Raw genomic sequence first — 20,597 nt, 5'->3', positions numbered from 1 at the left:
CACCCCCTCACGCCCAGAGTAGCGAGTCATAGGGTGCTGAATGGAGAAAAAGGCTTTTGTAAATGTGAAGAGCTGTCTGACGTTTGACAATACTAAACTTGTTTCATTTGTGACCACTGCCAGATCCCAACCCTGGCCCTTCAGAGGTAACTGGTTAGAAACCCACTGATTATTTGATACATAGGTAGCATGTAGCTTTATTCAGCTTCATCCTGAAACCTCCACTGCTCTCTCGGCTCTCGCCTGAGCCTGAATATCTACACTGCAGTTGTACAGCCCCGCAGCTCAAGCCTGAGTCAGCTGCCACAGGCCAGCTGCAGGTGTGTGCCTGTGTTTTATTGCAATGTAGACATACCCTCAGTTAGCAATGGCTAGGCTGTAGTACCGCTGCCTGCCAGCTGAGGGAGCAAAATCTTCTGAAATACCAGACTCAGGAGAGGAATAAGAGACAGAAAGAGACATTGGTCACCTTTAGAACAGGTCACACCTTGTCCTCCCTTGATGAACATACCTGGGGACCCCTTTTTAAGCTGCTGCACTAGAAACTAGATACATTACAATTCTGTGATATCTGTGGAAAAAGACATGGGATTGTTCCCCCATCACCCGGCTTTGTGGGACATCCCCTGGCCCTAAAATCCTGCTCAGAGTTTGTGAAGCAGCAGCATCACATCACAATGACCTCTCACAATGAGGTGCTGGTTTTGTGTTAGTGTGCAAATGCCAAGTAAGGACAGAAGAGCTTTTCCTGTGGAAATGCACAAGGGTGACACCTCAGACTAAAATCTTCTGTGTAAATCTTACACGTTTTTCCAGTTCCCATCTGATGTTGCATTCCTTCTGGGATATCATGGCTGCTGTCTCAGCAAGGACTGCTATTGACATAACTAGTATTTAACCCAAGAGTGGTTCTTAAGATAATAGGAACAATCCCTAGCTTTTCTATAATGTTTTTTGTCAGTAGATTTCAAATCACTTTACAAAGGAGGTCAGTACAATTATTTCCATTTTACAGATGGGGAAACTGAGACAAAGAAAGAAAAAGTGAATTTGCCCAAGGTCATTCTGGCAGAGCCAGAAATAGAAACCATCTCCCTTGAATCCAGTCCAGCGGTCTATCTACTAGGCCACATTGCCTCATCAGCGTGTTTTTAGGTGTAGAGGCTACAACTGCATCTTAATGCCAGAAGCAGTGCGAGGAGAGATAAGGGAAGGACATTAGCAAGGTGGAGAGGATTTAAGGCATACCACAAAGTTTGCCCTTCCTCTCACACACTGTTCCTTTTTAAGGAAGTTTAAGTGTGAAATTTAAGTAGGTCCATAGTCTTAGGGAAGCAAAATCTTGGTCCAACTGAAGCTAGTGACAACGCTTCCATCAGCTTCAGTAGGACCAAGATCTGACCTCATGCCACATGTATTTCTCTCAACCAGAGCTTCACACTGCAGCACTGCTCCTGTTGAATAAAGTGCAACGGCCAGCAGAACAACCCTTTCCCTTCCCCCACTCAACGTCAACCCTTTGTGGCCTAGTGTCTGCCTCAGAAGGTGCAATTAGATGGAGCTTGAGCTCTTTAATTTAAATGGATCAAAACGTTTGAAGAAGAGAAAACAGCTGTTGGACTGAAATCTTCTGAGATACTGCTGGCTTCACTCTCCATCTAACTGCAGCCCCCAGGGCAGATAGGTGGAAGTGCTGTGCTGTTTAATCAGCTTTGGAAGTCACATTAAAATTACATTGATTCTGACAAGTGACCTTTAAGGATGGAATCTCCACTTACCCAGTACTTTCAGTGGTAGTTTCCCCTGGCCATGAGTGTGGCTTACACGCAAACCTCTAACTCAGCCTGCAGGGGCCTGGAGGCTATGATTTGGAGCAGTCACCTCCCAACAGAATGCCAGGGGCTTTTCCCTGGAGGCTGGGAGCAGGGCAGTGGCATATTAATCTATACTAAGGAGAAGAAGGGTCCTCTCTCCTTGGAAGCAGTTACTGGCAATACCATCGCTAGCCCCAACCTTATCTGAGATGTCACGTGACCCTTTAAAAAACCCCAGACTCAGCTCTGGATAATAAGTAGGGCCCTCAGGCAACAAATGCAGATCCCTATCCATCTTACTCCCCACCTATGACCTGGGCTTCCCACACACTGTATACCCATGACATCCTAGCTGCCTTCTGAAATCTGTATATGAAAAGCTGCCGCCTTTAGTGACAGGGAAGCTAAGAGGTGGTGCCACACCTTAGTCTCCAAGACAGGCGCAGCAAAGGGAAGTTTGGGAATTCATGCCCTGCGGCAGCACATTGGCACTAGAATCAGAACAGACCAGGGTAAGGTACTCTGGCTGATGGGCTGGGTGGGCGCACCCAAAAGAGTGGGATAGGTTGCATAAGTGCAAGGGTGCCACTGCCTAAAGTCCTGCACTGAGGTGAAGCCCACATACCCAGGGTTTAAAGAAAGACTTCCTCTCTTTGGGGTGCTCACTCCAGCACACAAATCCCCCCTCATTTAGCATGGGAGCCTCCTCACCCCTGCCATTGATTTTGATCTTCATGGGGATCTGCCGTGCCACACTGAACAGGTTGCGCTGAAGTGCCTGCTGGACAAGCCGCTGCTCCTCCTCTGTCATCCGTGAGAGTTTCTTCTCCGGCGGCTCTCCAGCCTCCAGCCTCTCCCGCAGCTGTTCCAAAGTGGCCGTCCTTGCTGCTACAGTTGCCTGCTGGTTAGCCAAGGTCACTGGCATGGCAATGCGATTTGGCATGGACACAGTCAGAGGGATGCCATCGCCTAGAAAAGCAATCAGTCACTCAAGCTCCGCACAGAGTTTCCCAGTGCAAGCATTTAGCTTTTGAAGCCCAGTGTGGAAGGGGGACAATGGGACAACAATGCTGCTCTGAGGAACCAAACACTACTAGTCCATTTCATGGCACCTGTGGCCTGTTCCCACTGTACGAGACTGTTTCTACCAACATCAGCTCACGCTTCCAGGGCACAGAAATCCCGCCATCATTCCCAAATGGAACTGCTACTCCTCAAACAGAATTACCTTCCTTGCTCTCTTTGTTGGAGTAATCTTAACTCCATTTTGGTGTAGTCTGCCTGGCCTAGATCCTCAAAGGTATTTAGGCTCCTAATAGCCACTGAAACCAATGAACATCAGGAGCCTGAATCCTTTGAGGATCTGGGCTTCTGAAACTCCTTCGGAGACTTGCACTAAAGTGAGCAGATGAGACACCCCCTGCCCTTTCTTTTTTCCTCTGAAATTTACCAGAATATTTCCAATCCGCCCCCAAGATGGGGTGGCTGCTTATTTTCACAACCTCTAATAGCATCACTCACACTTCCTAACAGGATTTAGCACTTCCATCACAGTTTTGACCTTCACACAACTAACAAAGATTAGCTAATTAATCTCCACCACATTGCTGGGAATTACCCACCATTTTACAGATGGGGAACTAGGGATGCAGACAGGTTAAGTGACTTGCCTAAGGCAGCAGAGGAAGTCAGACCTGGAGCTGGGTCTAGAGCCCCAGTAACTCCTGGTTGATCCCAGTCCTGTCCTCATTCCTCTATCCTTCCCTCTCTCATCCTGCTCTGCAGTCCTGGGTGATTAGTCAGTATCAATGACAATGCTGCCGCTACTGACCCAGCGCATACGTAAACTGGTTAACCTGGAGCTTGATGGCTCTCTATCCCTGAGCCATCCAAGTCCTCTCACTGTCCCCAAACTTTCTTTTACCCAAGTTTGGCCAGACATTGAAATTGAATTTCACCCACTGCCTACTCCCCCCACAGACATTCTCTGTCCTGCACAGAGGTCAATAGCAGACCTTTCCTGAGAGCTGCCGCTGGAGAGAGACGGGAGTTGCTGGTTCCACTGCCTGGGGTCAGGCCGATGATCGGGAAGCGGATCTTTGGAGGAGACAGGAGGGAAGGAGGCCCTGTGGTGGTGGGTGAATAACTGAACAAGGAGGAGCTGTAGCTGGGCCGTCTGCCTTCCCGCCTGTTGCCATCGATCGCAGCCTGCAGCTCAGCAGGAGAGCTAAGGGACTTCTTCTCACATTCGTAGGCATATAAGTACTTCATATACCTGAGAGAAACACATGGAGAGGGGAGATCAAAGCAAGTGTACTCAGCAGCACCTGAGAAAAGTAGATTATGGGAATTCTCATGGTACTAAGCATTGCTCAGGAGTGCTTGCAGGACTGGGCCCTTTGAAGACCTAACTCTGCCAACCACTATTCATTTTTGCTTTGCGGTCTTATGCTTAGTCTGCCACCAGCTGTGTAGTTTGGGTGTCAGGTGTCGTTTTCAAACAGATGACTTTCATGGACACATAGTCCAGCCTTTGCAGAGGACAGCACCCTACTACATGATGCTACATGTGTACCTCTCAAAGGAAGTTGAAAGAAAGTGTGTGACATAATATTGTCTTTAAGAAATTTTGCATGGTCATACAATTAAAGATCATAATTTGAATGCTTATGCACAAAGGGAAGAGTTAAGGGATCAATTCTAACTTTCAAATTGCTTGACTCGAGTGATAAGCTGTACAACCATAATCGTCTCTTGGTTTTGCCCCCCTCTCCTGGAATTTCTTTGGTGGGTTTTAGGGGTTTGTTCTAAGTAAATTACATAGAAAAGAAAAATAAAATAGAGCAGGCACCTCACTCTCTGAGACAGCAAAGCTCTTCTGATTGGAAGAAAATTGACATAAGCAACGTGAATTCCCTTATCTGAACTTATGTGACTAGATTACTGGTGCCCCCTTGGCCCAAGCAACTGAGGAGGGAGATGCTTTCCTGAATGGCCGTAGGGAGGGTCACTGGAGAAATTCTCCTTTCTCTGAGCCCAAAGAATTGCCAAGCTCCCAAGGTGCATCAGAGGAGGGCTCCCACCTAGGCAACTGATCTAGTGCACATTAGGGGTCCCTAGCCCTTTTGCGCCTTCAAGGTTCAGAAGGATAGGGGCCAAAGCTCCCATGCAGCCCTTGCCAGAAGCCAATTTATTTAGTCACAGACCTAGTTATAGATTTAAGGGATGATTTGATTACAGTCTCTAAATATCTACATGGGGAACAAATATTTATCAGCAGGCTCTTCAGTCTAGCAGAACACAATCTAATGGCTGGGAGATGAAGCTGAACAAATTCAGGATAGAAATAAGGTGTTCTTTTTTAGCAATGAGAGTCATTAACCACTGGAACAACTTACCAAAGGCTGTGGTGGATTCTCCATCACTGACAATTTTTAAATCATGACCTAAAACCTCAGCTCTAGGAATTATTTGGGGCAGTTCTCTGGCCTGTGTTATACAGGGGGTTAGACCAGATGATTACAGTGATCCCTTCTGGCCTTGGAATCTATGAATCTACACCTTCAGTATATTTTTCACTATGTTCCTAAATTAGTTGCACAGGGTCCAGCAGCACCTTCTTTCTCTGTGTGCTTTAAGAACATGGTGAAAAATCCCATATTAACTGTACTAGGCATGCGATTTTTAAACCTGGGCACAACTAAATTTGACTGAACACTCACAAGTACTTATCCTCACTGAGAGCTGTTTCCATGCCACATTTCAACTTTCTATACCCAGCTGTTTTGACTGTTTGAAAAAACGTAATAAAACTCCCAAACTCTCCTTGTATTCAAAAGAGGCCGAACATGGTTTGTCCAAGCTTTTAAAAAAAAAAAAAATCACTTTGGGAAGAGGCCACGCCTGGAAAAGCGTAGTGAAAAGGCACGTTCCAAGAACTGCCAAGCTATGGAGAAGCAGTTTAGAATGAAAAGACTTTACTACTCTCCTGCTCCAGTGATAAGACCAGCACACAGCTCTTATCCAGCACTTTTCATGAGTAGATCTCAAAGCACACTCCAAAGGAGGCCAGTATCATCATTTTCATTTTACAGATGGGGAATTGTTTTTTACCCTTCTATAGAGCCTTTTCCAAGGCTCTCAAAGCACTTTAGGAACATCAGTGAAATATGTGAGTATCTCCATTTTACAGAATGAGAAACTGAGGGATGGAGAGGTCACATAATGAATTCGGGACAGAGCTTGGAATCCCCGAGTCCTGATTCCCAGTGCCCTGCTCAAGTCACTGAACCACACTGCCTCTTAGCCTGAACAAAAATGTTAGGAGCCACCTTTGCCTGCTGCCATGTTGCCAGTTCTATTCCTCTCTCCCTAGGTTTAGTGCTATCCTATCTAATCTATATTAAGTATTTATGGGGCTGGGAGCAATTACCACAGTATCTAGGTGCTAAAACACAAGTTGGAAACTCAGAAGACTATTTGATTATTATTATTTATAATGTTTACTACACTAGTATCTTAGGCCAACCATAAATGGGCCTTCATCATGCTAGGCACTGCACAAACACAAAGCAGCAGATGCTCTGTGCCCCAAAGCTTACAATCTACCAGACCAGACACAGGGTGGGGGAAGGGGTAACCATGTGATTGCAACAAATGGCATGGTCGTTCCATGATTATTACTTTTGGAGGGGTGGAGGCTGATTTAGTTTGGAGGGGATCAGCTAAAGAGAAAGACAATTGAAGAGAGAGGGATCACTGAAGAGAAAGGAGGTGAGGGGGCAGAGCAGGGGGAAAGAAGGTAAGAGGCGATGGTGTGGCGCGAAGCTGAGGTGAAGAGACTGTGGGGAACAAGGTGGAGGAAGGTCGAAACAAACAGCCAATCAGGTCCATTCTTGTCATAGAAGGGGACAATTTGCTTATTTCTTTCCCCTCATCCCCCCTCTTCCTTTCTCCTCTCTACTTTTCTCCCTCCCCACTTCCTACTGTTGCATGCAGGAGGGCTCTATACTTACTGGGTCCGAAGTGTAAACGCTGCACTGGTGATGGAGGTGGGCAGGTTAAGGCCTTTGGTGATCTCCCGCCATATCTTCTTGTTTATGATTTCCACCAGCCCCCCTTTCTCAGTCACCAGTTTGTAGAGCATATAGAGATCCAGGATCTGCTTCGCCATGATGGGGATCCGATTGATGGGAGTTCCTGCAATATCACAACAGGACGGCAGGGAGGGGATCATGGAGACAGAAAATGAGGACAAGAAACAGTCAGGCAGGTTGGAGCTATTGATCTTCCCGCTAATGAGAAATGAAGGCAATCTTGTTTGTAACCTGACCAGAATGCGCTCTGTAGGCAAGAAAATGAGAGCGACTTAGCTACACACCAAGTCCTGTTCATGGAAAATCCTTTCCTGCAGGCAAAAGCAATTACCAGACAAATCAAAACATGCAGCTAGGCAGCAACTTGTGGAATAGGCAAACGCAGGGGAGGGGAAGTAGAGGGCTTTTCAAGTCAGGACCGGAGATGTGAAAGACAGCAGAGGAGCAGCACAGAGGTTTGATCTATGTGAGCTTCCCAGTGCACTACTAGACACAACAATTTGTTTCATTCATGCTCATGAGGGAGCTGAAGAACCCACAAAACAGCTCCTGGCAAAGAACAAGACCTACTTATGCATCAGGATTCTCTGAGTGGTTGTCAGAATATTCTCTTCCTCTTTTATATTTTCTGTACTTAATATGAGAGAGCAGATGTGGAAGGGAATGATGATATTTTGGCTAAGATCTACTCTCCCCCTAGCCACACTCCCCTTTTGCAGTTTCTTCTGCTCATGCTCTTAGTACAGTACTTTTGGTCTTACTCCTGTTTCCCCTCCCTTGAGTGATCCTAACCCCCTTCTCCCATTTTAAGCTCTTCTCTCTTATTCCTTATTTGGTGCTGACACTCTCCCTGGCAGAGGGAAGCCAGATTACAGCTGCCTCCAGAGTCCATCAGAACTGTTCCTGCATAAGCCAGAGAGGGTCAGTGGATGATCCCCCCACTCTAATGCTGTCGTTACACTGCTTCCAGCCTCCCCACCACCACCACTACAAGCATGGGGAAGCTGAATTCTGATACTCTGTATTACTATGTCACTGCTGCCCCCTCTCTTTTTTGGGGGAGAGGGGTGATTAGGGAGCGAGAGGAGTTTGGACGCTTACTCCAGCACTCTGTCTCCTTCACCTCCAACCACAATTTGGCTATTTTATGCATTATGAGCACATTTGCAAATGTTAAGTCCCCCGACTCCCTCCTGCAGCTTGTGTTTAAAGGGACGTTGTTGCCCAGTTGATTTAGAGTCAACATCTAGGCTTTCTAAAATTAGGTTTAACAGAAATTGAAGATCAACTGAAATCTGATTTCTTTTAAAAAATTCAATTTAAGTGGGTTTTCTGGAAAACGTTGCAGACCTTCCCTTGCTGCATTTGCAATCCGAATACAGTAGCAAGAAACTAGTGCCTGAGAGCCAGAAAGTGAAACTAACTAATCCATTTTCATTGTCCAAACTGAGTAAACAATCAGCATACAGAGTGAAATGTACATTAGATTTCAGACTCTAGGCTTCCTTTTGCAGAGTGCTGTGGGACAAACTTCTGTTCAGTTTTAGTAAACTCACAGGTTAACACAGGTATGAAAATCTGATTTTTAACCAGCCAGTGCCCCTTTCCCAGAACTTAAAAGCAAGAAGCTGCGATTTCAAAGTTGAAACTAATGAAATCTAGCTAACAAGAAAGAAAAATGTAGGCATGGCAAATATTTCATTACATAGAAAATGCCATACTGGATCAAAGCAATGATCCATCTAATTTCACTGTCCTGTCTAGGACACAAGTCAGTACCAAAATCTTTACAGGACGGAATAAGAAACTCAGTAATGGACAATTGCGAAATAATTAGTCCACAGAGGAGATTTCTTCCAACACCCAACAGTGGCATATGGTATACGCCATAGAGCAAAAGACTTTATGGCCCTTATAAATGATTTTTATTCTGCTTTGTGTAAGAGTCCATCTAAACTCCACCGACATTCCCAATGCCCCAAGTGTGTAATCTTTTTTTAGAATCCTGTTATGCCTTTTCCCCTCAATACCTGCTGGCACGGAGTTTCACCAGTTAATTATATGCTATATAAAAGACATCCTTTTGTTAGTTTTAAACTTGCTATCTTTCAGTTGTACTGAGTTGTCTCCTTGTTCTTGTATTATGGGAGAAGGTAAATTGGAACCCTGGACTGACCATTAACTATTCTGTATACATCTATCATATATCCCCGTTTAGTTGTCTTCTTGCCACGGGGAAGCACCTGTAAAGCAGTAATGCCAGCCTGTTATCTATCAGTGGTATCTCATCTGCCGTTTTCATTTTGCATCCTATAGTTCCCTCCAGGACCAAGACTGTAATCATTCCCAAACAATGTAAATGTGTTTGGTCCCCATTCACCCTAATTAGCCAGTCAGAGTTTAAACCAAGGGCTGGTCTACACTTGAAAATTATGACAGTATAAATGTGTTGGTTAGGGTGTGATTTATTTTTTTTTACTAGTATAGTTCCACCAGTACAACTCCTAGGGTAGATGCAAATATACCAGCATAAATATGCCCTATACCAAGATAACTTATTCTCCTTCCCATACGGCAAGCACCTTTATACTGCTAGAACTGTGTCCACATAGAGGGGTTATACCACTTTAACTATAACAGGATGAGTAAAGCAGTACAATTTTCTAGTGTAGACAAGGCCTAAGTCAGCTTGAACTGTGTTAAGATTTGTAAAGAAGTTCACTTAGCACGGTTAAAGGTTCTGCGCAGACAGAGACAGCATTTCCGTATAGAAAACTCTGTAGGAACAGTCTGGCAAGAGCATGTGCTCCACCTTCTCGCCACAGCCCTCGTTTAATAGAGCTGGTGGCTTATGTCAATGACTTGTTCGCTTATTTTCCTTGGAGGACTTGCAGACACTGAACTGGGAACTTTCAACTTCTCTGCAGGGCAGGGTGTGTGAATAAAAGTCTTATTTAACCCTCTTTCATCCCACCCCACAAATAGGAAGAGAGTTTGTTTTTAACCCCTTTACTGCTGGATATTTCTGACAAGGTGGCCACTTTCAATGGATGCCAGAGTGTTCCAACAAAGTAGATAATTACAAAAGTTGCACTGATGATGCTACGGTCCATATCAGAGCCCAGTTCTTTGGTCAACAATGACAGGGGAGGGCACAACTGGAGCACTCCTCCCACTTCTTTCCTCCTCCCCCGAGACCATCTTGTGTTGCTCAAAACCATCCACTCTTTCCCAATCCAATTTAGAGAATAGTATTAGCTCGCTCATAAGGGACTTTCATCCAGCTATGCTTGGACAGTGGCCAGATGGGACAGCTGGAACATGAAAGAAAGGGCCATTAATAAGGTTCCTCAGGAAAACAAGGGGTTGGCAAGGGGAAATACTGAGATATTACAGATTTTTTTTTGAAACAGCTTTAGCCAAAATCACAATTTTTCACCCTCTCTAGCTCCTCTCAACCCATGATCTCAAAGTACTTTACATATATTAATGAATTCATTCACCTACCTCACAGAGGGATTGTGAAAATATTATCCCCATTTTACAGATGGGGAAACTGAGGCACAGAGTAAAAAAGCTAGTGGAGGAACAGAATCCAAATCTGCCTTCCCATACCCAGCTGTAACCACCAGGAAATACCCTCTTCCTCTGGATAGCTTTTAAAAACAGGACCCTTATAGAAAAAACGAGGAGTGCAGTGGCACCTTAAAGACTAACCGATTCATTTGGGCATAAGCTTTCGTGGGTAAAAAAACCCACTTCTTCAGATGCATGGAGTGAAAATTACAGATACAGGCATAAATATATATTGGCACATGAAGAGAAGGGAGTTGGGAGTTACCTTCTCTAACTCTAACCTAACTCCCTTCTCTTCATATGCCAATATATATTTATGCCTGTATCTGTAATTTTCACTCCATGCATCTGAAGAAGTGGGTTTTTTACCCACGAAAGCTTATGTCCAAATAAATCGGTTAGTCTTTAAGGTCCCACTGCACTCCTCAGTTTTTTTGTGGATACAGACTAACACAGCCACCCCTCTGATACTTAGGACCCTTATAGGAACTTCTATAAGAGTCTATAAAAAAATGACTCCAAAAACCCACAGAATGAGATTTTTAATGGATTTTCTTTAACCATCCTGCAGAGTTTTACAAGAGAGACACCCTTTCTGTTACATTCTGTAGGAAAGCTAAAACCACAGCATAGAGGGAAGTGGTCACGTTCTATGAAATGCTACAGGACTTTCCATAAAAGGAGAACGTTGAGTAACATTCTCTTAACTTGCATGAGCTAGGGAATGCAACAGGGGTTGTGTTTTGGGTTCCCGTAAGCTCTGGATGCTCTCCACTGGTTTAGTCAGCCAGAGCAAAGCACATTTCACAGGAGCTGATTACGAAATGCAGACAGTAAGTGAGGAAAGGCTGCTCTTTGAGCCCCTCCCCCAGTCCTTTCAGACGAAGGGAAAGGTGATAAAGTCTTTATTGGAAACCTCCAGCTCTGAACACAGAAAGGCTGAAAAACAAGTAGCATCACGGGACAGGAGGAGGCTGGAGCAGAGCGGATCCTTTCACAGTCGGCTGCAAGCCTTGTCAGGGCCAATGATGGATTACTGTCATCTGGCAGCATCAGGATTAATGATCTGGAGGTCAGAGGGGAGAATTCCAGAGGGAAAGGTCACCGACCTGGGGCACAGCATAAGACTTGTTGCTGTTTGATGGCAAACTCATTTTACTGTACTTTCCAGCCTGTCTCCCTCTATTCTACCAGCTCACAAAAACGCCTTCTGCAGCCGCTACACTGGCTTTGGGGTCTCCTTCAAATCAGTGAAGGGGTGGCAGGGCTCCTCTCCACACTGTTGCTGCAGGAATTACTACCTTTTCCTCCCTTGAAGTGAGCCCACTATACAACCCCAGGCCACCTCGCCTCTGATACTGAGTAATCAGAATCAGACTGGGGCCTAGGCACTATAATAAACAGCAGGGAGAAGCATTTGTATCCCACGGAAAAGGGTTGCTGCTCAACTGACATGATGGGATTCTGAGGAACACAAATGTCTACATACTGCAGTCGTGACCACAGGCCCCAATGAAAATGGGGGCTCTGCTGCGCTAAATGCTGTACAAACAACCAGGCAGATTGTCTCTGTCCTCTAATATGACAAAGGATCAAGGGCAGGACAATGGGAGTCAAGATTTTAAAATGGCTCAATATTTTGTATATATTATATTTTAAAAGAAAGGTTAGATCAGTTTTCCCTGACTACCCCACAACCTAGCCATTACTTGTAGGGATCACTGCAGAGGTGGGCAGGATTTACAGGATAAGATAGCTCTTCTAGATCAATCCAGCCAGGGCGCTCCTGGAGTAAGCTCGTAGAAAGCATGAAAATGTGGGTGGGAGAAGTAAGCAAGCTGGGGGCTGAGTCAGGTATCTCTGGAGATGGATGGACAAATAGGGAGGGGCAAAGTTGTTCCCACTTTCAAAATCCTCCGCAAGACACCTGAATTTGAGGATATGAAAAAAGGAGAAGCCACCGAACAGCCCGTAGGCAGGTGGATTTTGTGAAGGGGAGGAAGTTGTAATTACAGTTGGGGTTTCTTGAAAAAATCATGACTGTAGTTATGACCGAGCCACCTTTGCAGCCCCTTCTTCCCAACCATACCATTCCCCTCTCTGAAAGCCTTCTTTTACCTTCAAGAGAATGTAACTGAATAAATACACAGAAGCTTAAAGGTTTTATTCTGATGGTTTTGAATGTCTCCCTTGTTTGAGAAGCATATGGGGCTGAGTAATTGGCTTGCTCTTTCCTAATTTTGGAGAGGTGTGTGGGGAGTGAGGAAGAAGAGAACCTTGGAAGTATTCTTTTAACGGGTTTCAGAGTAGCAGCCGTGTTAGTCTGTATTCGCAAAAAGAAAAGGAGTACTTGTGGCACCTTAGAGACTAACAAATCTATTTGAGCATAAGCTTTCTTTTAACAGGTATTCTTACAACTGGAGGCCAGGAGTCTACAAGGTCCAATGGAAAGAGCACTGGTGAGCGAGTGAGAAGACCTGGGTTCTTTGCTCTCCTGCCATTTTCCTGTATGACTTTGGCTAATCACTTTACTGATTTGTGCCTCGATCTTCCGATCTGTAAACTGGGGATAATGTAATTTATCCACATGTTTCAAGACCTACATTTTGGAACCAAATATTCCCTCCTCCCGCCCCTTACACATGCCTCAGGATGGCTGGTCTTTGTGGGATTTTAGCCTGGGACTCAACCAGAGCAGCGACCTATCCTTCTTCTCCTCTTTACCCTGTGCCAACACTTCTTTGAGAGATTGTTTCTCGGCCAGGTTTGGGAGTTCTAACCTGGTTTGATTAAAGAGATGTCATTACCCTTCCTTTGACACAGCGATTCCCTGGGCAATTTCTTCACGCTCTTCCTAGTGATGTACTCTTTAAATCTCTCCCTCATACCTCTTTAAAGATTCCCTTTCTAGAGAGATACACACTAGATAAGGATGCCGCCATGCAATAACATTTTTCAGAATGTCTTTCATACAAACTTTAACAAAATGCTTCATAGAGTTAGAGAGAGAAATGAATAGGTAAACAGAAGACCATTGTCAATAACTTGCCTACAGATACAAGATGAGGGAAGAGATGCTATTCGAGACTTCAGAATCGGCGGGGGAGCAGACCAACAGTGTGTGAAGGGGTAGGACAGAAGCACCAGAGATCAGAGGGAATGGAGAAGGAAGAGGGTGAGGCCTGTGAGGCAGGCTGGAGCAAGCCTGTGGAGATTTTAAAAAATGAGGAAAGCAGGAACTGAATCTTGAAATGAAATGAAAACTAAATTAGTTGGGGAGGGAGGGAGAATGCGGTTGTACTTTTTACATGTGCACTATCCCTCTGTTATTCCTCTTCTCTCTAAATGGAGTCCATTGATTAAATTAATCAGCAATATGCAATTAACATTAGAAGTCCCCATTCCAGGCTCCTGCTTTACTTGGAATCATCTCCAAGCACAAAATCCAGGGTTTTAAGCAGGGCTAGTTATGCTGAACCAGGGACCATGCATGCAGCAGTCATTCAAACTGTTCCCAGTTCCTCCACATGAAAGGTTCCGTTGTCACCTCTATTGCGTAAGCTGCCGACGTTAAAATGAGAAAAGCAGCTATGGGGAAATGAGAATAAAGGATCTCTCTCTGCCAGCGCCATCACTGATCTAATCTCTCCCCAGGTTTGCTGCATTTCCACAGCGGGCATTCTCACCTCCCAATGGGAATGTCACCACCTGATCTGCAAGCCTGCGTATCATCAGAAACTCCTATCAAAGCAGGAGCTGGGACTGAGGGTAATTAATCATGTTCTATTTGACAGGAGGCCCAGTTCTTATCTAGACCCCTAGAAATGCCATCGGTCTCTGCTTCCCTCCTCAATAAGTGAGACTGACAGTTAGCGGCCCCTTATCAGATTTCAGCTGCTGAGCCGGAGGCAGCCTAACTGGCATGTGCACACACTTTCCCAGTGACCACAACCCTACTATACTGACCAAGCCTCCAACCATTTTAAGTTTCAGGGGAAGGGGGCTACTACATCCCAGTGTCAAGTGCACTCCCATCCCAGTCGAGGTCCCATGGAAATTTACTGCTCCTCATATTAAGATCAAATAAAGTCCCACTGTTCAACTGCTACTGACACAGCTGGGTCCAATAGATTTGCTATTCCCCATTTCTCTGCCAGATGTTGAACAGCTTTGCAACTGGTGGGGTTTCCACCCCTACGACCTTTGGACTAACAAGCAGAGGTGGGAGATGAACTCTTCTTCACCAGTCAAAGTGGACACATGAATACGTTTGAAAGAAATGCAAAGGAATGAAGGAAGCGGAACAGACATACAGCCACAACTAGGCTTAGCTGGGCAACATAAGGCCAGCTGCTTACGGATTGTGGCAGAGGGTCTGGAATACATGCCAAACAGTTCTGCCTTTTTGTATTTGCCTATGTACCTGTAAGGCCCTCATCACCACAGTATCCAAATGGCTAGGTTTTGAGTTGCTTGAGCACAGCAAGAGTCATTAATCACTTGATTAGAAACAGGCTGCCAAGTCAGCTAGGAAGCCAAAGAGCCCAGAGCATCCGCAATGACTAGGAAGTTCCAATATAAAGAAGATCTTTGGGAGGAAAGGATTTGGAACACTAATATCCAGGTTATGCGACAACAGATTAACTCTTCACAAAATCTAAATCCTCATGGACAGGTAGGAGTGAACTTTACATCCTCAATTCTGCATTCCAGGGAGAAGCTTAATAGGGAGTCCTTAAATTGGTTATTTTAGGAGAAGACTGATGTCAGATTGGCATATTATAGGGAGGGATACAAAGCAAACTATGTGGAAACACATTCACACCAATTAAGAGGAGTTATTCATCTCAACTCCAATCAGTAAATATTTAAAGTTTTAACAATTAGTTACCTTAACTCTGGATAAGTTTAAAAACAAAGTCTTCTAGAGTCCAGCAACAAACAAACTTCCACTCTAATTTCCTATTAATTATAGGTAGAACTGGTAGCACTACTATGCGAATACTCAAAACTTCCCATTGTAAGACCCCGTTTTCACTTGCTTATAACTTTTTAACCTTTGACATTATCCATGCTGGGTGTTTGCCTCAAGCTTTTTTATTTATTTATTTATTTATTTAACAGTTTCAGGCTGTTCCAAGATTAGGGAAAAAACACATTTTGCCAGTATTAAAAGTTAATGTTTCCCTGCTTTGGAGCAGGGGACTTAATATTTGGCAGGGGGTCTCTCATGTCACAGCTGTGCCTTTTATCAGCCGCAGGAAAATTTGGCCAAGTTAGAAGTCTCTGAAAAATCTCTGCTCGGGAAAGACTTGTCCGAGTTTGGCAGCTAAATTCTCCAACGAGCAGAACTTTCCCAGCAAGTGCTCCACCCCGTTACCAGGATCCACTGTGATGCCGAGCACAGACGTATATGAACACACATGCACAAGGGGGCCGAATTAAGGTTGAATGGGTGATTTTCATTCTGGAATTTCCTAACTTGAGTGACTAACTCTGCAACCTTAATGAGATGAATGATGGTGCTGTGGCTAGGCTGTTAGCTTGGGACAAGAGAGATACAGGTTCAATTTCCTGCTTGCTACAAACTCCTTGTGTGATTTGGGGGTTAAACTAGATGACCCTTGTGGTCCCTTCTAGCCCTATGATTCTATTAATATCATATACAGTATGATCCTTCCCTCCTTAAGTGCTCAAGGCCCCTACAAAAGAAGGCAATATAAATAAAAGCCTATACAACTAACACACAAACAAGTAATCAATAATGGGGAGAATAGTGAGTAAATGATGTGCCCTGCTTCACACCTATCCATCATTTTACACAGGAACCCAGTTACCACAGTTCTCAGCTCCTTAAATCAGATCAACTGGCCAAAATAAGTAGCCGATTCAGTGATTGAAATAAATCCTGAAGTGAGCTTTATACAGTTCAGGGTCCAGGTAGCATAGAACAGAGGTTTGTTAATTTAATTCAGAACATCCACATGTTTTATTCTTTATTTGCTCACGAATCATCTCTCCTGAGAGCAATGACTAAGAACTCTTCTTTCTGGAGTAGCATGCTGAGGGAGATTTCTTCACCGTGGAACTTCTGCTTTCGTGCTAGGAGACACATCTGCTCTAAAATCACTTACTCTGTCTGCTTAACAGTGACAACAGGAGTGGAGAGTTTACATCCAATTTAGAGAATTACATTATTTTATTCAGAAAACAAGATATCCTTGCAGGAGCAAAAGAAACTTGTGAAGTTGAGAAAGGGCAGATGGAGGGGGTATATCTTGGACATGTGTATGATAAGCACCAGTGTTGCCTATAGATAAAAGAATCCATCAGTAAATGCTTTTGTCAATACCATGTATTTGCCATGAGTATTTCCATATCTAAAAGGAAAAAATTAAAACCACATGCTCAGGCTTACAAAGTCCCTCCTATGTATATGCACATCAAAAACAGAATGGCCAACCCACCTGGGAAAACCAAGGTCACACAGTAACCTTGACCAGAATTAGCAGAGTTGTACCATCAGAGAGGGTTTATGAGATCTTCACAAAGGCAGTACTTTAAATGAACAAAACAGCCTTCCTTCAAAAGGAGCCTTTTCCGATGTGCTAATACATGCAATCTCTTAGGCTGCCTCAGAGTGTTACACCACAATATTCAGTTAGTTCTCTTCCACACACAGTCATTTCTCCAGAGTAACTTCTTGCAAAACACTAGTGATAATCCCAATAGGATAGTTCCATTATACTAGAACACCTCCAAGAAGTTTTGATGGCAACATGGTGAAAACAGGGAAGTGGGGGGGGGGAGAAGGGAGAGGAGTGTCATGAGGAAGACCATCACTGTGTACCTAATGCAAAGTCTGTGACTGCATCAGTATGACCAACTGGGGTGGGTTCCTTAGCACTTACCTACACTAAATGTGGACACACCCAGTGTAAGGCATGCACTAAGAGGGTTCTGAAAAAGGTAAAATATACTTCAGAGTGCTATCCGAGTATATTTCATTGGTCAGTGAAACAAATTTCCAACAGATCCAAGAGGAAAGCATAATGAGATCAATCATGCAGTGAAAGTGGACCCTGAAGATGCTAAAGATTTCATACTAGAGCACAGTCAGGAAATGACTAAATGGGGGGAGGGATAGCTCAGTGGTTTGAGCATTGGCCTGCTAAACCCAGCGTTGAGAGCTCAATCCTTGAGGGGGCCATTTAGGAATCCTGGGCAAAAATTGGGGATTGGTCCTGCTTGAGCAGGGGGTTAGACTAGATGACCTCCTGAGGTCCCTTCCAACCCTGATATTGTATGATTCTATGAAGTTCAGAACAAAGGCCCACAGAAATAACTATTTCTTTTACTGGACCAATTTCTGTTCGTGGGGGAGAGAGAAGCTTCTGAGCCACATAGAGCTCTTCTTCAGGACCCGAAGAAGAGCTCTGTGTCTCTCAGAAGTGTGCTTCTCTCACTAACAGAATTTAGTCCAATGAAAGATATTACCTCACCCACCTTGTGTCTCTCGTATCCTGGGACTGACTCAGCTATAACTACACTACACACACGTTTCTTTTGCCAGCCTTTTCTACGCCTCCATCTCCTCCCCTCTAAAGTAAAAGAGGAGGAATTGTAGGTGATGCAGTGTTGTAGGTGTTTGCAGTTCTCTGGAGAACTGTTTTTTGGATTCATTTTAAGTTGCAAGTGTGTTTCAGAGGGGTTAGGTCTAAAACCGACTGCTTTGTGGATGTTTATCCATGCCACAATACTTCTACACAATTTGCTAGGATTATCATTCTCTGCTAAGGACTGAGATGCACTAGCAAAACTACGTGAGAAGGCTTGCTCAGTGCCATACTTAGTTGTATATGAACATTCACATCCCTAAAATTCTCTCCTTTTGCAGCAGAGCTGGAAGTCATGCCCTTCCCAACCTTTCACCCTCCCACAGTGAAGGGAGGTGGAAGATGCAGTCTAGAAGGGGAGAGTGCGAGGGCGGTGCAGCAACTTAAAGCAAGGTAAAGATAAGGGCTTGTCTGTATGGGACATTCGTGCACAGCAGGTCAGTGCCTGACTTTACAGTGCATGCTTGCTACACAGTAATGTCCCACATGGACACTTCGAAACACAAATGTATCCAAGAGCACTATGGAATTTTTAGTGTGCTGTAGCAGTGTCCATACAAGATGCTACTGTGCAGTAAGCTAGTGCACTGTAGATTTACACCCAGGCTTGCCATGCACTAATGTCTCATGTGGACGAGCCCCCCAAGTCAGTAGAGTGGTCACATTATTGAGCCAGTTCAAAGTTTGTTCTGCACAACAGTCACCCGGACTGTCTAGAGCCCTCCCATGGGTCACAGCTATGGAGAGTACAATTCACCTAAATACATACCCAAAAAAATCTCCCAACAAAGGAAGAGTTACAGCTTTCCCCTCATTTCCCTCTTCCATCATTACTGCAACTGAAGGACCATTTTATCACTTGCAGCTGGAGTATTCTGTGACAACCTGCTGTGCTCTGAGGCTGATGAGACCTGCACATTTGATCTGCATTAAGCCCATTTCATGGCTTCACATTCTAGGTACATTTCAAGCAGCGGCACTAAGGGCCAAGTCTTTTCATGCTCAGAGCTCTTCAGTAGCTCCTGGGAAATCTGCTATTTGTTTTTCACATCAGGCCTCCAGTATCAATGTTAGTTACCAGTCTGCTGTCATCCCCCCCACCACCAATACCAAACAAGGGCCAGCATTATCCAGAGTCTCTGTAATAGGGCAGGAAAATACCCATCATTATACCAATGATGCTGACAAAAAGACCTGCATTCACTCCCACTTGGATTTGAGGTATAAATTAACTGGACACTGACACACACGGACGGACAGGGACAGAAACATAGCAGTTTGTTCTCAGCTCCCAGGTGCATTAAAGCCTCAGTTTGTCAGTCTCCTTCTGGTGGACTCTTTCTGAACAAGGTGTTTATATTTAATGAGAAAGGAGACTGATTTGTGTTAGGTGGGAGCGCAGAGGGGAAAAGTATTAATAATAATCTGTGTGTTCACTCTGCTGTGAGTGACTAAATGTTAGGAGCATGCCAGAGTCTATTAGCATGTGTAGAAATATGTGCATGTTTGCCAGATATGCACCAACAGGTGACTGCTCCTACTGCTGCTGTTAGCAGTACTGAAGGCATCACAGGAAAATACTAGGGTGACAACTCACTGTCAGCAGGACACCAATCTGAGAACCTGAACTCCACAGAGTCTCTCAACTGACTTTTTAGGGAGCTGCCACAGGAGCAATGGCTCCCAGGCAAATACCACTCCAGCCATATGACTTGCAATCTAGCTTGTTCTGCATAGCAGCAGTAAATGGATGTCAGCCGTAGGAGTTATCAGAAACATTGGAAACAGCACTCTAGAATTTAACTCCCACTATGGGTAGCGCTCTTAACATGTCCTCTTAAATATCGTTCTGGAAAACAAGAGCTGCAAGAAAAAAAACTGGCAATGTACAGCTGATTCAAAGCTATACTCCTACAACAGCCAGCTGGTGACTGGCTCAGCCTCTGCACTGGGAACATGTTGCTGGTTAATAATTAAATAGTAATTGGAAGGAGGCAATGAGGTAGTGAGCAGATTTCTCTCAAGGTAACAAGAGGTTTTCATTGCTGCCAGTCACACTCTTCTAGGACTATATTCTTGTTTCTTCACTTAGACTGAAACATGCAGCTCAAGATAACAGTCATAAATACAAACTAATTAGGACTTCTTAAACCTTTGTCCATGGAGGACCCAGAATCAGTGAAACAGGGCTCAAACTTTTAAAATGCCACAAGAGCAAATCCCCACACTGCTGGATGTGGAAGCCCTAGCAGTGTCAGAAAGGGTGTGGCATGTTACAGCCAAGCTGTGGAAGCCAAATGAGGTACAAACCATGCAGCAGATGTGCCCACAATTAGCTGGAAATCTGACTGCAATGGGGGCCACCCTTTCCCCCATCCTCATCATGTTTCAGCAAGCCTTTGAGATTTTCAAGAAAGGAACGTGCCCCAGAAATACCATAGTGAAACATCAGACCAAGTGGAGGTGAGGCCCAAACTCCAGTGCAAGGCAGTTAA

General features: G+C 44.6%; 1 protein-coding gene and 1 long non-coding RNA gene across 4 annotated transcripts in view; one reads left to right on the top strand and one right to left on the bottom strand.

Annotated features, from left to right (window-relative positions):
- ARID3B (AT-rich interaction domain 3B) overlaps window positions 1–20,597 on the bottom strand; it is a 47,922-nt gene that overhangs the window by 7,813 nt on the left and 19,512 nt on the right. For both annotated transcript variants that reach the window (XR_013347385.1, XM_077829128.1), the window contains exons 5-7: window positions 6,830–7,013; window positions 3,830–4,089; window positions 2,526–2,783 (exon numbers count right to left, since the gene is read on the bottom strand). Coding sequence is in view for 1 of the 2 variants with exons in the window: in XM_077829128.1 (XP_077685254.1) it covers window positions 2,526–2,783; window positions 3,830–4,089; window positions 6,830–7,013 (702 nt within the window). In the remaining variant the exon portion in view is untranslated. The remainder of the gene's footprint in view (window positions 1–2,525; window positions 2,784–3,829; window positions 4,090–6,829; window positions 7,014–20,597) is intronic.
- LOC144271657 (uncharacterized) lies at window positions 6,529–13,294 on the top strand. Of its 2 annotated transcripts, none has more exons than XR_013347386.1 (2): window positions 6,529–6,587; window positions 12,892–13,294. It is a non-coding gene; the product is annotated as an uncharacterized LOC144271657 (long non-coding RNA). The 2 variants fall into 2 exon arrangements; XR_013347387.1 differs by having other exon boundaries at window positions 6,536–6,615.

The sequence above is a fragment of the Eretmochelys imbricata genome, chromosome 10, assembly GCF_965152235.1.
Source record: "Eretmochelys imbricata isolate rEreImb1 chromosome 10, rEreImb1.hap1, whole genome shotgun sequence".
In the NCBI taxonomy this organism is placed as follows: Eukaryota; Metazoa; Chordata; order Testudines; family Cheloniidae; genus Eretmochelys; species Eretmochelys imbricata.
Note: the sequence above shows the minus strand (reverse complement) of the source record. Positions and strands in the feature narration are given on the sequence as shown.